This window comes from Crocodylus porosus, unplaced genomic scaffold (assembly GCF_001723895.1).
Source record: "Crocodylus porosus isolate Cpor-Errol unplaced genomic scaffold, CroPor_comp1, whole genome shotgun sequence".
Taxonomy (NCBI): domain Eukaryota; kingdom Metazoa; phylum Chordata; order Crocodylia; family Crocodylidae; genus Crocodylus; species Crocodylus porosus.
Genome location: NW_017728907.1, coordinates 11,865,599 through 11,883,536, shown reverse-complemented (window position 1 = coordinate 11,883,536; position 17,938 = coordinate 11,865,599). Strand labels below are relative to the sequence as shown.

Genomic DNA, 17,938 nt, shown 5'->3' with positions numbered 1-17,938 from the left:
GTGTATCCCTTCAGACACTCACAGTGGAAGGAGCCTTCAGTATTCACACATTTTCCAGCATGTTCACACGGATTGCTGTTTGCTGTAAGAGACATTCATTTATAGATCAGAATCTACTCTTCCGCTCATGGTGGTCTCGACATCACCAATAATCCTATCCTTTCTTGTATCACCACTGCCTGAAATGAGATCTCTTCTGCCTAATAGGAGATGGCTACTGCCCTTTCTGTGGCATTGGGAAAAATGTACCAGCTTCCAGCTTCTTGTAGATAGGAAGGAAAATCTCCCAAGTACCATCACACAGTCAGAAGAGCATTCTGATGTTCTCCCCACTTTCATGGGTCCTGCAGGGGCACTGACAGCAGCTCTGACCAGGGATCTGAAAACTTAAGCTTATTTTGGATAGGAGGCTTTAAATCACCTTTTCAACTTGCCTGCTTGCTTCAGCACAGAGGCCAGCAAAATGACCCTTAGCCCATGTGGCCTTTGCTACCTATATCATAGTCAGATTGACCTTGGACATAAGTTAAGGTCAGGAAATAACACAAGATTCAGCTTGGAAAAAGTAACCAATGCATTCAAGGAAAGATAAATTGAAAGGCAAGATATATAACACAAACAGTCACTTGAAATGCAGCAAAAGCATACGAGAAAGAGCAGATTAGCTAAAATGTTTAAGTTACTATGGCAGAGAAACCAGCAGGATTTGAGCTGCACAGACATAAAGCAGATGGTATCTTCAGATGATTCCAATGAGAATAATGACGTCCCGTTACAGTTCTTTGGGTACTGGAAAAAATAAAATGAGCCAGGAACCTGGTAAAGTAATTTAGGCAAATACATATCGGAATCCATTAAAAAACTCAGGAGACCCTGACACAGTCCTGTACCAAAGCCATTTGGCCAGCAAGTCCACATCATGAGGGAGGGGAAAAAACACTCACTATAGACAAGAAATATAAAGAAGCTTCTTAAAAGGGTACACGAAGGGACTAAAAGAATAGTGATTTGATCTAAAGGTAGAGATGAGCTGTCATCAATATATTTTAGCACACTTAAAGGTCAGAATTGGCTCATAAAAGGTGGGGGAGACTCTCATACAGGTTTCTCTGTCCTTTTAGGCCGCATCTCTAGAATCATTATACAAAGAAACTCACTCATCTCTACAGCAAGTGATCTTCTCCATCTATAGCCTTTCTACACATCAGTCATTTCCCCACTAACTGACAAAATATTCAAGAACCTTGCCTGTTAAATTCTTTCATGTGTTCAGATTCTATAAATTCTTCAGAGGTTACATCAGCCAGGCAAGAGTCTTTATGAAGAATGAATCTAATCAGATTCCCTGAAGACAGTACTGGGTTTATTAGGAACTCAAAAAGAACGGAAATCTTGCCATAAATTAAAAAGTATGCCGCACTACCTGAAACCTGGTACATTATTTTGGCAATCCTCCTCTAGAAGGAGACTGCAAAATTAGACAGCATTCGGAGTAGTACTGGGATTGTTCGAGGAATGGAAAAATTCTTATAAAGAGACTGAAAATCATACAAGGAAACAGAGAACAGGAAATATGATAAAGGCCCACAATTAATAGTGGCACAGAAGTTTGTTGGGTTCTTCTTCACTTGGTCTCAAAACACAAAAACACAGAGCTCAACAAAAGCAACAGATATTTAATGAAATGCAGAGATGATATACACCAAATTGTTAAGAGGACACACTTTCCATTTACTATAGTTAGGTCAGGGAACTCGCTACCTCAAGTTGTATTTGAAGCCATGAGCTTAAAGTAGTAAAAAGGGTTGGATAGCTTCATGGCCAAAATGAATAACCAGAGCTGAAAAGGACAAAAGACAACCCAAGAGTTTTGTAAGCAACAAAGCTGAATGCTCTGAAAGTTAACTGTAACATTCTGCTTGGAAAATATCCTGTGCTTAATTATTGCAGGGTTTCTTGGACTTTTTCCTGAAGCAACTAGTACTAGCCTGGGCCAGAAAGGACACCAGCTAGATCGTGCTTTCATAATCTGGTACTTGGGGGCTCCTAAAGATGTGCAGCAAGGCTGCTCTGATGTACTGTATGTCCAGCGCAGTGGAGCACACTCAATTAATCGAGGCTGCTGGAGCATGGAAATTTCCGCACTCCAGCAACCCTGGCATATGCATATCACCATCTCCGTGCTGAAAAATAGCAGTGGGGTGCTTTAAACTAAAGTTTGTTCCCCCACCACCATTTTTCAGCGCGGAGACACTGATATACTTGATGTGTGGGGACTTTTCATTAGTGCAGCTCGCTAATTAAAGTGCCACACCCAATCACAGAATACGTCTATAAATGCCTTAAGTGTGAGATCCTGACTGATGGCTTTTATCCCCTGAGCCTGGCACAATCTCCATCTTAGCTTCCATTAAAGAATAGGAAGCTCTTGCCTTCTTATGGAGTTGTGGTGAAATTGTATTGTCAGTGAAGTGCTTAGAAATAATTAGAGCTTTAAAATGATGGAATAATGTTCAGGATACAACCTTACCTTTGCGTCCTCACCTAACCCAAGTACCTCCATAAGCTATTTCTATCCCTTCCCCCAAGTCTGCGATGTAGATAATCCATTGTTAGTAAATGAAAACTTCGACTGGAAACTTACCCATAGCACACTCATCTACATCTTCAGTACAGTCTGCTCCTTTGTAGCCTTGGGGACAAGTGCAGATATAGTGTCCATTCATAGGGTTGGTATCACATAGAGCCCCCTTCTGGCAGGGGTTACTAACACATGCATCATCCAGATGACACAGGAGGCCTACAAACACAAATGGATATCACACTAATAAGCTGACCAACAAGAAAAATAAAATCTAAATCAAACTGCACTCTACATGCTTGTGTTCTCCAACCTGATCTTTTGATGGAGGTCCAACTTTCCATGCCAGAACATGACCAGAGCTTTGGGAGATGTTGTTTTGCCAACAAGTTGCTATTAGGATTCTCACCATGCACACTACAGCATAATTTGGATATATTTATATGTGGTTACAAAGGATTTCCAGCACTCCTAGAGTTCAGTAACAGCTTAGTTATCAAAGCTTTTGTGGGGAGCAGCATTTCCCAGTCAGCTTCTCTTTCCTCACGCCAACTACTATGGTGCTGTAGCTCATACACACACATACAGGCACATGCAACTCAGTCCTCACCACAGCCATGGGCTACTCACCCTCCACATACCAGCGTGGCTCCTGTGAAGATTTAGTACTCTTAGTTTGTAATCTATACCAGGAGGCAATTACCTGCTGTGGCTGCAAGGGCAGCGTTACAGCTTTATGGGGGAGTAATCAACATTCCTCAGCTTCCCCACTTTAATATATATACCTCAGTTCCCCCAGTTCAATCTTAGGGGGGAAGGACGGATGGGAAGAGAGAAGCAGAGTTACTGAAGAGGCCCAGGGCTTACTCACCGCATACCCTCTCTCAGGCTACTAGAGGTTTCAGTCCAGGTTAGTCAAGTAGCTCTCTCTTTGTCTACACAAAAATCTTTCAACCAGTTGGGTGCACTGGCAAACAACTGGAAACACTTTTGCTATTTTTTTTAAGGTACGTTTTAGGAAGTTCTTTCTGTTTTGTCAGCACTTTTGACAGCAGCAGCAACCCCAAACTTTGAGCTTGTTTCATCCTTACCTGCCTTTCCTTCTGGACAGATGCAAGCAAATGAAGCCACACGATCAATGCAAGTAGATCCATTGGCACAGGAAGCAGTAAGACAGTCATCAATATTCTTACTGCAATCATCCCCACTCCAGCCGTTGACACAAACACAGGCATAGCCGCCATTGTGGTTGGTGCAGGTACCTCCATTTTGGCAGGCATTGGGCTGCAGCTGACATTCATCCACATCCTCAGTACAGAATTGACCTGAAAGGAAAGAGGAACAAAATTAACACAACTGCATTCACAAAGACACACAAAGGGAAAAACCTTGCACAGGATGGCTCTAAACGGAGGGGAACACTAAAGCTAAAATCTAGACTCAGATTCTTTATTCTAGATAACGTGCTATATACAGCACAAGCCTCAGAACTTCAAAAATGTGTAATCATGTACTAAGGCACGTGGTGAAGCTCATTAACATGTGATCATAAAGAAAGAGCTGAACCATGGAGACTGAGTGATGGAGGGGGTGGGAAAATCAGCATACATCTGAAGAGACAAAGTGCAAGAGGCAGGAGGATCACAAAGACACCTTTGCAGAGCTAAGAGCAACCTGAGTGATGTTAGAATCGAGCAGGAAGAAAAGGCCTGTGAAGGGTAAAAAAAAAACAGCCAGAACGAGAAAAAAGCAAAGTCCTGCAAGAGAAAGCAGCTGAAACCATCCTCAGTATCCAAAATGCACATTGGACAATGCCAGCAGAAGTGAATGCTTTTATAAATATACAAATTTACAGCTAAATCAAGTCTTGAGATAAGCCCCATAAAGGCTCCTGTTTCTAAAAATCTCCTATGTTTTTAATCTATAGGCATTTCTGCAAGTAACAGCTAATGGTACCTTTCTAATACATACTTAAAAATGAGTAACTACTTTCTGAAAAAATGTTTTAGTGACTGAAAAGATTTGGAATAAAAAGAAGTTGAGTATGTAGTTGATTCACAGTATAATCCAGATTCAAGCAGCTGAAGGCAGAAAGGACCATAAAATTGTCTAGTAGCCTGACCCTCCTCCATGTCAAAAGCCATTACTTTTCACAATTACCACTCCACTGAGCCCTACAGCAGATATTTGACCAACAGCATATTCTTCCAGACAAGCACCTAATCCCAATCTCCAGATATCAACAGGTAAAGAATCCACTGCTTCCTCAATAGCTTGTTCTAAAGGTTTTTACCCTGTACTGTTAAAAATGTACACATCCTTTTTCATTTTAATTCATCTGGTTTCAGCTTCTAAGCATGGATTTTTTTTATAAACATCTCCACTAGATCAAAGGTTCTTTGGCATCAAGGGTTTTCCTTCTGTAAAACCATCCATACACACTGGAATCAAGTGCCTGCTCGAAATTCAAAATGAACATTGGCAGGTCAGAAATGATCTCAGCAAACTCTTTTTTAATTCTTGGTTGCAAACTGTCTAGGAAAGCTGATTTAAAAGCATCTATCTTGAGACTACCTAATGTACCTCCTCAGTTACTAATGGATTAGGACAGGGACAGGAAATTATTTTGGAAGCAGGGCCGCTTCCCAAGTTTTGGCAAGCCATTGAGGGCTGCAAGGATAGCCCCACCCCTTGACAGATGCCCCACCCCTTTGGTTGCCATCTTGGAACTGGAAGTCCCACCCCCTAACCCCTATCCTCTCTCACCAGAAGTCCCTCCCCCTGCCCCCCCAAAAGTACTCCTTTCAGCAAGGGGGTTTGACCAGAAAAATACCAAATAATATTCTAAAAATCAAACTTACTATAACATTCATTAATTTCATTTCAAAAAAAAACTTTTGTCCTGATTTACATGCGTTTGTGTAGTGTACATAGAGATGACAGTATAATAGCTTAAAATGAAGTTTTACTCTTGTATAGTGTGGGAGGGGTTAGTTGGGTGGATGGGTGTGTGTGGCGTTTGTGGGGGACAGAATAGGCATGGGTGTGTATGTAGGGTGGGTGTATATGTGGGGTGGGGGAGCATATGGGTGTGTATGGATGGATATGGGGTTGGTGGGAGGCTGTGAGTGTGTGGGATGAGGATGGCTGGGGAGCACTGAGGCACACGTGAAGGGGGGAGGGTTTGCCCAGAGCCCGTGCCCTCCCTCCCCCCACACTGCAGGCAGAGCCCCCGCCAGTGCTCCTCCATCCTGCCTTCTGCGCTCCTGGCCCCAGGGCATCAGTGCAGGCCCCATGCCCCTGTTCATGACCACTTTCCCCTCCCATCTGTCACAGCTGCCCTTCTCATGCTGCTTTCCCATCCCCCCCTCAACTCACCACTCCAGCACCACGTCCCAGCTGTACAGCCAAGAGCGCAGGACACAACAGAAAGCGAACCAGCCTGGTCAGCCTCCCTCCTCCCCTCTATCTCAATTTATCTCCAGCACTGGGAGACAGGAACAGCCCCAGAGTCCCAGGCCAGAACCTTCTGCTAGGCACAGGCTTCCGACTCTGGGGAGCTGGCCTTGCTGCTGTGGCTGCTTAGTCCTGCTGCCAGATTCCCCTGGGTCCTACAGCTGCTGGCTTCTGTCATCTTTGACAGGCAGCCAGGGGCAGATAAATATTACATTTTCTAAATTTTTTGGGGGGCCCCATGGGCCGTATTTTGCCTGGACTAGGAGTACCTCATGCACCAGCAACACATACATGTCACCCTATGTCTTTTCATATATAGGGAACAGCTATACTTAAATGTTCTGCATCATCATTAATAAATGTTGTCATTTACCTCTAGTATACCATGTTTAAGAATATCTTTTTGTTCCTAATATACTTAAAATGAGCGTTCCTTGCTGTTTTTAATCCTGCCTGCTCCAGATTTTCCCCTGAACAGTTAAGGGAACAACAAACACCCTTGATAAAACAATTAATGTTTACATAAAAGGCACTGTTGTCTTTAAGTTATTGCCTCTGAATCATATGAGAAACAGATGACCTAAAATATTAAGTAAGACTTTAGCTTCCACACGGATATGTTGAATATGGGACACCACCAAGGAATCCAGGTTATGAAATTTGTGGGGGAAAAAGCAGTATTTTTGGGAGAACATTTAAGAAAAACCTTACCTGAGTAATTATACCCAAGGTTGCAAGTATTGTTATCGTCTTCTGAGCAATGAATCATGCATTGCAAGGCAAACATGCATTCTTGCACTAGTCTAAGTCGCTTGTCTGTTAGTTTTATAGTTGACATCATCAACTTACCAACAACTTAAGCCAATGTTCCAAAACCAGTTTTTAATAAACATGTTTGTACCACAAAAGGCAATAATACAACCAACTTCCGTATTCAGTCATGGCCGTAACTAAATGCCTGCAGCCATTTTGTTACTAAGAAAATGAATCTCTTCCAGCCCTAGAGGTGGCCCACTACTGCGCTGTCTTCAAGAAACATCTGTTCACAGAGAGGGAATTGTTCTGCAAAATCCTCACTTACCCTGTAGTATCCTGCACCATCTCTCTGAGCAGAGCCAGTGTAAATGAGAGACTTCTAAAAGCAACAGCAGTCTCAGGTCTAGAGTGGCCCCTCACACAACTAAAAACGCTACGTGTTTTCCAAGAACAGCCTTCCTCCTGAATGCTAACTGACTATTACATTTCAACCAAAGACGGATTATTTCTTCCTGTATGTCCACTAGATTTTCCTGAGGTTTCCTTAGAAAATGGCATAGTCTTTAGCAATGCTTTAAAATGATCATCTGGGGGACTGTAAAGAAAAGCCCCTTTAATGCAGAAGATGTACCTGTGATTTGACTCTGAATCTGTTACAAACAGTATACTCCCTGTAGAACACCACTGTGACAGGGGCCATCCCAAGACCAATCTCTAGGTCGGCCTGCCCACCTGTCATGGGCAGTCCACCCACCTAACTCACCTTCCACACCTTGTTGTAATGAAAATGAATAGATGGTTCTAGGCAAGAGGCTGCCCTCTTAATGCCTCAATACCCAAGGCGTACCACATGACTCCAGCCTCCCCTTTTATCGTGTCCCAAGCCTTGCAAGTGTTATACTGTTGTTATCATCTCTATGCAACCCCTTTGCGCTGAACCCTCCAGCTCTTGTGTCTCTACACCACTCAGGCACAAAGTTCTCTGGCACCCAGCTCCCTGCCTCTCTCTCTCTGGCGCCTGGATTCCCACACACGTCACTGGGCTCTGCTCAGATTGTGTGCCCTTTTCTCCAAGCACTAATGAGGCTTCCAAACTTTCCCTTATAGCCTCATCCTGGTCCACTGGAATAAACTGTAACACAAATACAAGCCCCTGGGCTACAGCCACTTACATTTCAAATAACGTACAAACAAGGAACCAAATGAATGCAATGCTCCTCTTTTATTACCGAACATTTTAACAGTTTGAAGAAATTCTGCATCATCCTTAAATCTTTCCTGATTTGAAGTGGATTCAGACTCAGGTATACACCCAGATTTGAGAGTGACATAAGACGAGCACAGCACACTGACCAGTTAAACTAAACACAAAGCTTCTTGACATCACCAGAGTACCACAAAGCAGATGAAGGTAGTATAAACTGCAGTTTCTCCCTCCTTCCTACTCTCCTCACTTTCCTATACAGATTCCCCTTTTCCCTTCCTTCACCCCTCTACATTTTCCTGCACACTCTTCCTTGGTTTCCTCTTCTGCTTCCCCACTTGATCACTGCAAGAGGAAGCTTTTGAGAAGATATTTAAGAATTAGGGTTCCCAAACATTACAAGATAAAGGGTGAAATGCCAAGAGTTGACATATACTAAAGACCCAGTTCCTGGTCTCATGTGAATGCATAAGAATCTAAATTTCCATTTAATCATAATAGTTAGACCCTTTTTAAAGGAGAAAAAAGAAAAAGGTTGAATGTCACCTTTACCAAAAAGGATCAAACAACAGAAGGCAAATAAAAACCCAGAAGCATCTTTTTAGAAATCTTATGGTTTTTTTAAAGATAGGGCATTACTGGATTACTGGACATTTTTGCAATTAAGTCTTCATGACTGAAAGCTTCTCCTTCAGAGACTAGCACAAAGCTTCAGAGAAACCCAAGGATAACTTCTGAAAGTGGCTACCATTACCTATTCTCAATGGGTCTAGGGCCACAGGCTGTCCTTAGAGACAGCCACTGCTTCCTGTTGTTCTCCATGGAAACAAGCCCTATACTCCCAAGGAAGATGTTAGGCAACATGTGGCTTCAAACCTATTTAATTTTATTGTCTTAAGTTTCTCCAAAGATTGCATCTGCCGACCAGCTTTCTTATTACAGGAATCATTCATTCTGAATTTTTTTCAAAACATCTCTTTGTTGGTTCTTGGCCAACAAGCACTTGACCCACTGAAGATTTACCTCTGCCAATGTGTCTAAACATGTTAAACTTGAACAGACATCATTAGGAACACAAAAAATTCTTCAACAGTGTGTTAGCTTTCTTACAGGACCACATTAAAATTACATTTCAACTGAAATTAACTGATTCATAAATTTTTGGGAAGATTCACTCTGGATGCCAAAAGCACAGAATTTTTGTGGAAGATACAACAGTTTTCATTCATGAAGCTGCAATTTAATTCCTTTCAAGTGTACAACTCAGCAGTAACTAACAAGGAAGAGATTTTCAGCATCACGGGTTACACCAAGGAGTCAATGGAGCTTCTCTAGCTACGCCCATTTCTGAAACTGGATTCTTAACTAAAACTACTTATGAGAATTGTTTTATATCCGTAGTTAAGAACAATGTGAATTGGTGAATGCAAGCTCTTGGACAAAGCTGTGAACTCAAACATGCTAATTTGGGGGAACTGTACAACTCCTGAGTATTAAGTCTCATATGATTCTATGTGAGAAACATGATGGGCAAGGAAAGCCCAAATTTCTACAAGAAATCATATTTAATTTTAACTTGACCGAGATATATGCAGAGCCAGGGCAGACTCAGGCTCTAAGTGACCTTATGCAGAGGAAGCAGGTAGGCTGTGCGGTATTTCAAAACTAAAAACTAGAAGTTGAAAAAGGGAACAAGCTTCAACTGTTAAGTGTGTTTTGCACACCATGGAACCAAGTTACTCCCTGTACTTTTCTCCTTAGAAATAAACAAAATTACTTTCCCCAAAAACAAGGGTCACATCATGCAGCCCTACTTGGGCAACCTCCATGGTTTGGTAATAAGCTTCTTCACTAAAATGAAAAAGATTTGAAAAAAAAAAAAAACCAGGGAACCCCACGTTCTTGCTGAGCAATGATTCATTAATCTGCTCAAGTACCAACATGAGCAGTTCAGTTTCCTGCTTACAAACAGGCTAAGAGATCATAACGGTTTAGAGTGGATCTCATTAGTGACAGCCCTCCATTGGAAAGTGGCCTTCTATGAAGTTTGCATTGAGCATCTCCATCCACAAAAAATCGTAAGCAATATAATATTGCAGTCGCCACTTCTACTACCCCCCGTTTCAGAGACAAGAGGTCTTCACACATCTCTGGTAGGACAGATTTCTGAAAAGGAAAGCTTTTCACCAACACAAAAACGTTATATCTGGAAATAAGTGTGTAACAACAGGCAGCTTGCAAAATTAAAGCCATCAAGGAATTAACTCTTTTTCCTAGCACAGTCACTTCCATTGTCCCTACCAATTGAAGGGACTTCCCTATCTGTAGAATCCTCATTTGCAGCAGCACCTACAAGTGAGCCTACTGCAAGACATGAAAAAGACTCAATTCCTTCCTGGGATCCTGGCACAAGAAAACAGATTTTCCTGATGGAGAGCCAAGAGAGTCAAGGGGGCTGCAGGCCTCATTAGCTAACCCCACAAAGCTCTCATTGTTAGAAAACAACCTACCTTTTTCTCTCTAATAAATACAGACTGCTGAAAAATTGTCCAACTTCCTCAACAATGCTTCTAAGAAGACAGAATCTCAAGAATTCCACAACATCTGAAAGACTATGGGATTACCTGCAAATGAAGCAGCAGTTGAGACAGCCATATCCTGGGAAAAAGCAGTAGAGATATCTCCAAAAGCAGGGCCCATTATAACTTATGCCTCCAAAAAGAAAGGAAGCACTCTGTCACCTGCATAATTAAAATTCTGGAATTTATTGCCACTTGTAGGTGATGCTGAGAATTCTGACTTTTCCTAAGAGCAATGCAACCTTTATATGGATAAGAATATCCAGAGTTACGAGAGCTGGTGCTAGCAACATAAAGACAAGATAAAGCATTGCCTTTCAGGTCTTAAACCAGTCTTTACTACTGATATGTCAAAACCTTCACAGTAGTGCAGACACCACCGTTGCTGCCCATTATGGGGTTTCTTACAACTTCTCCTGGAGCACTGAAAACCACTTGAAGAAAGATGATGACCCAACAAAAAAACAAATAGGTCTGCTTCATTATGGCAATCCCTATATTGTAATGCCTGCTTTGTTTTCTCTGCATCTCAGTATGAGAAAACTCAACTCCAATTCTGAATCTTTACAACCTTTTTCAATACTTTTTGTAAGGAACCATGACTCCAGCTACATCTTTCAGCCACAGGGATAGTATTTAGGCACCAGCTTCAAGGGAGATATAGCAGCCACATCACATCTGGGGAGACCTTTTTAGAAAGAGGTTTCCACAGTTTACACTGTGCCCCACAGTTTTTGTTTTGCTGTGTTTTTTGCAGGAAAAGGTGCTAGAGACAATTTTGTTTGGTCCCTATGGAATCCTGAACCTTGTAGGCATCATACAGCTCTTGGGAGAATGCTTTCCCCACCCCCGAAGACATATAAAATACCTTTCAGGCCCTTCAGAAACAGGGGCAACAAAAAGGTCTCCTAAACTCCAGGTTTTTCAACAAAGCTGCCATCTTGAGAAAAGTCAGTGGGAAAATGTACCATTATCAAATTCAAGAACTGAAGTAGTTCATATAGAATCCGAAGTTGTCTTAATCTAAGCTGACAAAAAAAAAAATTGTTTCATGACTATGCCAGGAAGTAGGCAGTGGAACTGAAAGACTATTAGAGATTTTACACCTTTCATCTTCAACTGTTGGACTTGAAGGACCTGTACATACTCCCTAGCTGCCAACTCCTTTCCAAAAACAGCTCAGTCTACACAAGGAGTTAGCAGCCTATGGCCCACAGAGCCACTGGATCCAGCCTGTGAAGCTGGGTGGGCTTCAGCAGCAGGGAGTTTTCAGCAAAAAGTAGTGGTGGTCAGAGAAGTGGCTAAATCCTAGTGCTGGCCTGTCTCAGCTCTGAGCTGAATCGTTCCAGCCTGCCACTAGAAAATGTTACTGACTGCTGATCTAGAGATTATAAATATCATCTGCTACAGACTGACTCTGTGGAAGCAATAACATGAGCAGGAAAAATGAATTATGGTTACTGGTGGTGTGGGATAATGGAGTGGTTTGGCATGGCAGTGGTAGGTGAAGTGGTTTGGGATGGGAGGGTGATGGAGAAGTGGTGGAAAGGAAATACCTCACCACATTAAACCACTCTTCATCTCGTCCATCCCCTCTCTCTTCACCTCCTTTAGAAAACAGAGTAAAGTTGGGAAAGACCTAGCAAGTGGAGAGATCTGCAAGACAAAACATAACAGATAAAGCTAAAAATTACCATGCTTTCAAGCTAAAACAGCAATCTACCTGCAGTTATTACCAAAGACAATAATCAGCTCTCTATGAGAAGTCAGCAGGAGGAGAACTATCTTATATCACTTGGTCTCACCTTGGAGCATATACCCACCAATACAGATTAATGATTGGATAGTCCACCTTGCTTTGTGTTGAAAGCAAATTTATGCAAATGTTGACAGCACAGCACAGCACAGCTCCTCATGAGATTGCATGAGTTATTCCACCAAAGAGTACTTCTAAATCTGGAAGATAACTTATGAAAACAATGTGTTCTGAACTGTAAAGATATCTATTCTACTAGCAGACCAATTCACATATTAAAGTTATGTGGTTTAGTAGTGGTTATCAAGACTCACTACTGGGATTTTGCAACCTGCAGAAAATAAAGATGCACCCGATTCACCCTGCATGTCCTGTTAACTATAGCAGGTGCTTAGAATCCCTTTGAATAGGAAGCTATTCTACACACTGTTCGAAGAAGATGCTGCAAAGGGAATAGCAGCCTCCAGGATGTATGTTGGTCAAGTCACCTAGAATTGCATGCTTGAGCTGTTGCTCTTCTACCTTTGGAATGTGCCACATGCTCCCCATGGCCTAGCTCAGAGTGCGATGGAGTCATCAATCCTTCCTGCCTCTTTCATTCAGGCAGCTGAGCGCATAGAGTTGTGACAGGTACAAAGAACTAGATTCTTCTGGGGCTCTGTCCAGACCCTACAAACAAGTGCAAAGGTGCTGACTGCTCCTGGCAGTTTCACGAAAGTGCCCCTTGCCTGCCAGAATCAGCTGGGGAAAAAAAAGTGAGGGTCACAAATACACCACTACTGTCACAGAAAGATTTAAATTTTCTGAGAAGCTAGAAGTTAGAAGCAAATACATTTGGCAATTTAAGAAACAAACATGTTCATTACTCTGCAATTCCAGCATCAGCGTCACTTTTCAAACCCTGCAAATCTAAAGGCTTTATTGCTTTACACACTTTACTTTGGGGCTAAAAAGTTATTTTGTGTGTAGCCCAATTTACTCCAGCAATATAATCATTGCCATTACTGTATCTGTTTCTGCAACAGAAGCTGAATAAATTGGTATTTGGCAAAAAAATAAAAGATGATACAAAAGTATAAGCTCTTATATAAAACATGTAACATTAGTCCTTTGATGTTTATTTTCTTTCTTGGTGAGAAAAGCCATGTCTGAAAGCCATGTCAGCCCAAAGTTTAAGTCTAGGATTTTCACAGAAAAGCATGTTAAGTTGCCCAAATACCACTATAATCAAAAGGGAGTTGGACACCTAACTCATGTTGGCTCCTTTGAAAATCCCTGCTGAACGTTCTGCAGAACTAGATTCTTTTGGACAACAAAGTTCAAAAGGATACCCCACAGTCACAACTCCTAGTCAGAACACATTGGCCTTAAGGTTGTGAATTTTTAATCTCCAGCAAAAGATTCCTTCGGTTACCTTCCTCAAATGAAGTTACTTAGTGGATTCCACTGGTACATCCCAATCTGTTTGCACATAACACTTTCCTTAAACACAGTTGTTTCTTGCATGACGAGGTATACACTATTGCCTTGCATACAATTTATTTTTTTCATGAGAAAAGGGCTTTAGCAGAGTCTAGATGACCTTTATAAACAACTACCATGTGGCTGTCACTATCTAAACCACAGGGTAAGGATGAAAAGAAAGCGTGAGGGCCAAACCTACTGCCGAGGTGGTAAAACACATTTTTGTTTAATTCCCATTTAAACCATTGGCTCTGGCATGCATCCCAGACCCAGAGGCTGCCATCTTGTGATCCTGGCTCAAAGCAGATGAGAATGATTTCCAAAAACATCAGGCTCATCTGGAACAATCAAAAGCAGAGAACTCTTAACTCAATGGGAAACTTTAATCTTAATGAATCCTCCTTGTGTTCCCTTCCAGAAGGATATCATTTGGATTAAATTCACATGCAGATTGATACAAGTATGCTGAAACTCATTTCTATAAGAAACAGACCAAATGAAAGGCATTTCCAAGGCATTAAACACTGTGATAGCTTAACACAGGGCAATTTGAGGTCTGGGGCTGGAAGGTTGTTTTTGGGTTGGTTTGGTTTTTGTTTGTTTTTTTTACTATGGAAGGTAGGAGTGGACCCCTCAAAGACCAGGAGGAATAAAGGAGAGGAAAAAACCAGAGCATTCCCCAGCAATGAAGTGTATAAACCCAGAATAACAGCTCTCCTACAGGGACAGGAAATCTAAGATGAAGGCACCAAACAGCTTCAAGAGCTGGATTCAGGTACCAAGAAGAGAACTTCATATTTATAGAGCAGTATAGGCTGGACTACAAAGAATCAGACTCACAAACAGCTACTAATAGGAGAAATAATGATGGAATCCGATTCAGCATTAAGTTCTTTGATACAGCAATGATCTTCACAGGATGCAGAAGAAACCACACATCTTACGCCCCTGCTACTTAACAGGAGTGTCCCTATGCAGCACTAATTACATAAACATATTTCTAAAAAAGATAATTTCACTCAAGACATAGAAGAGAAATTAAGCAAACAGTCGAATTACATATTCACCTGAAAAGTAGTTTGGGCATTATTAGACAACTGAATGCTACATATAAGGGAATGTAGCAGAATTGTTACAATGATTTAGAACAGGGGTTGACAACCTACGGCCTGTGGGCTGGATCTGACCCACAGACCCATTTAATCCAGCCTGCAGACATGGGACTCTGGCAGCATTCAGTGGTGGGATGCTTCAGCAGCAGTCATTTTCCCATGCTGTCGCAGGGAGAAGCACTAACTACAGACACTCTTCCCATATCACCATAGGGAGAAGCAGCAGCTGTGGCTGGGCCCTAGCACCCGCCCACCTACCTCTACTCCAAAATGGGTCACTCTGGCCTACAACCTAAAAAGTCTGCCTACCGTCGACTTAGAATTTACATGGTACAGCACTTTACAGGTTTTGACAGCTGTATAAATCAGGAGTAGCGAGAAGTTTGCCTACAGATCCATAACATGTAACAAGGGAAATAGCGGGGGTTGCATCCCATAAATTCTAGATCTCCTCGGGGACTTCTGGCTTCCACAGCCATTTTGATTATTGTCAACTGGCCAGTCAATTGACTGCATTTTCTGAGTGGTCAAGGGCTACTTGCAGACATGGGAAAATGGTGCTTTACTTTAAACTCAGTGTGCTCCTACGCTGAGCCCAGCACATGCCCAGAAGAAGTAGCGCATTAGCTGTACCCAACTTTCCCAATGTCTATAGATCAGGTGCTTGAGTGCAGCGTTTCTCAACCCGTGGTCACAAAAATACTTGAAAGGGTTGTGAACAAACTTTAAAAATGGATTCTCTTTTAAAAGAGAAAAATCTGGGAAACTGTTGCTTTTCCCTTGCAGGCTGCCAGAGCTCCAGCCTGCAAGGGGCTGCTTGGGGTCTTCATACAACACCCCTTTCCCCCCAGCTCCACACACCCAGCCCCTGCCCTACAAACTGGGGGGCTGGGGCCTGGGGAGCAGCAGGTCAAAAGTGAGGGGTACTGGGGCAGGACAAACCATTGATGTTTACAGATAGGCCCTGGTACAAAAACATTTGAGAACCACTATTTTAATGGGCCTTTTTGACAGTGTTATCTAACAGCTGATTGGATTAGCTATTAGAAAAAAGTGCCAAAAAGTCCCACTGAAGTGCCTGATCTATACAGATGCTGCGGAGCTGTGTTGAAGTAAGGCTCTGCTTCTTCTGGTAAATGGGAGGGGGTGGTGTTTGTGAGCAGCCAAAAATTCTAACAATTTTAAAAAAACAAAACTATTTTTTGTAGTTTTCTTTAAAAATATATTGTTTTTTGACACATTTCTTAATGGAAAATTTGTACTTTTCTGATGTATTATTTGGACATATTGGCAATTTTATTTTACAATTTGACTGGTCAACTGACTTTATTTTATCTGACTGGTCAAATACCCAACCCTAGTTTTAATGTTGTCATAAGACATAAGAGAAGAGTAGAATAAATTGAAACATAAGAGAAACCTGAAAGGCTTTTTTTTGTTTCTTATACTACTTTACAGCCTATCAACATCAGTGGTTGGCTCTGCTGTAAATCAGATGCATCCATGTAATGAGATCTGCAGTTCCACTGTGAAATTCTTTCTTGCAGCATAACTGGCAAATTAATTCTTGGTAGAAGTAGTAATTTCATCTGAGAGTTAACTGCCGTATTTCCCTGAAGACAACAAACATTTTTGTTCAAAAATTAGTCTTTCAAAATTGAAGTGTCTGTGCTAAGCCGATTTTCCACTCAGAATAGAAGTACAGAGATGCCATAAAATGGATGCTGTTTCTTTTCCTTCTCTTCCCTCCAGCCCCTGCATAAAGACAGGGCAGAGTGCAGCAGAAGCAAACTAAAGGGAGAAAGGTGCAGTCACATCCTGCTTTAATTCCTACTCAACCCAAAATTTAAAACCAACTACACGAAGCAGCAGTGGCATTGCTATTCAGGCAGTTCTGATGGAGTAAAATAGTTCACTGCAATCTACTTGATCCTGCTAACTGTTCTTCATTCCACAGGTGTTAACAACCCTCTCCTTTTGTAATGGTCTTGATAGTCCACTAAAACTATTCTTTGTCCAATTTTGTTGTTAGTTAGTCCTGGACCCTTTTTTTCCTCTGGTTTTGCAGCCAAGCAGGAGGTTTTTAACTCTTTTCAAAATCCTAAATCTCCCCAGTCTTTAGCAATAGCTACAATTTCAGCTTTTGGCCAAACAGCCAAGAGGTGCTGTTAATTCAACTGTGAAAGGGTTAAAACTGTAGTTTCTTCCTGAGTAGGAAAGGGAGGATAAGCGAACTAAAAAATAATTTCTATCTCTACTCTACGCAGCTTTAAATCCAGACACTTTTTTTGTTGTTGTTTGTTTGTCATTCTGCCTTCCCAAAAACAGGTGCATTTCTTATTTGGGGTCTGCGTGGTACGCAAGAAAATATGGTATGTTGTGGTAGTAACTGTACGATTGTATCTATGGGTATGTGTAAATGAAACAGAAGCCCTACATTGAAGCAGTGGATTTTTAAAAACACCACTTCAATTTAAGGCCAATTAAACCCCCATGTCGTGCACACACCCTGCTGACTTAGCAGCGGCAGGGAGGGGAGGATGAGCTGCCAGTGGGCAGAGTGGTCCCTGGGCTGCAGCGGTGCTGGTGCTTCCCTCCACACTGGTGGCGACCCCTCCCCCAGGCAGCACCCAGCCGCAGGCACCCAGCTCGGGTGGGCCAGGGAAGTATCACAGCCAAGGAGGGAAGTACAGGGAGCCCGCAGCTTAGGCAGACAGACAGGCTCCAAGGGCTTCCTACAGAGCTGTACGAAGCCCGGTGCTTTGCTCAACGGCTATAGGTACAGCAAACTGAAACTCCTCTAAGGAATTTTAGTTTGCTGTGCCCTCAAGTCATTTAAGATGAATTACACCACCGAATTTCCTACAGCAACTGGAGTTAATGCGTAATACGCCACCAAGGCATAGGGGTCTGCTACAGACCCCCACATCAAGGGGAAGAAATAGATTTGGGGCTCCTGAGGCAACTCTCAGAAACCATAAAAGCTAAAGAGGCGGTGGTCATGGGGGACCTAAACTACCCGGACATCTG

The 17,938-nt window shown here is 42.2% G+C and overlaps 1 protein-coding gene across 1 annotated transcript in view; it reads right to left on the bottom strand.

Annotated features, from left to right (window-relative positions):
- NOTCH2 (notch 2) overlaps positions 1 to 17,938 on the bottom strand; it is a 114,208-nt gene that overhangs the window by 65,112 nt on the left and 31,158 nt on the right. The window contains exons 6-8 of the mRNA XM_019530576.1: positions 3,673 to 3,906; positions 2,645 to 2,800; positions 5 to 82 (exon numbers count right to left, since the gene is read on the bottom strand). Of these exons, the coding sequence (XP_019386121.1) occupies positions 5 to 82; positions 2,645 to 2,800; positions 3,673 to 3,906 (468 nt within the window). The remainder of the gene's footprint in view (positions 1 to 4; positions 83 to 2,644; positions 2,801 to 3,672; positions 3,907 to 17,938) is intronic.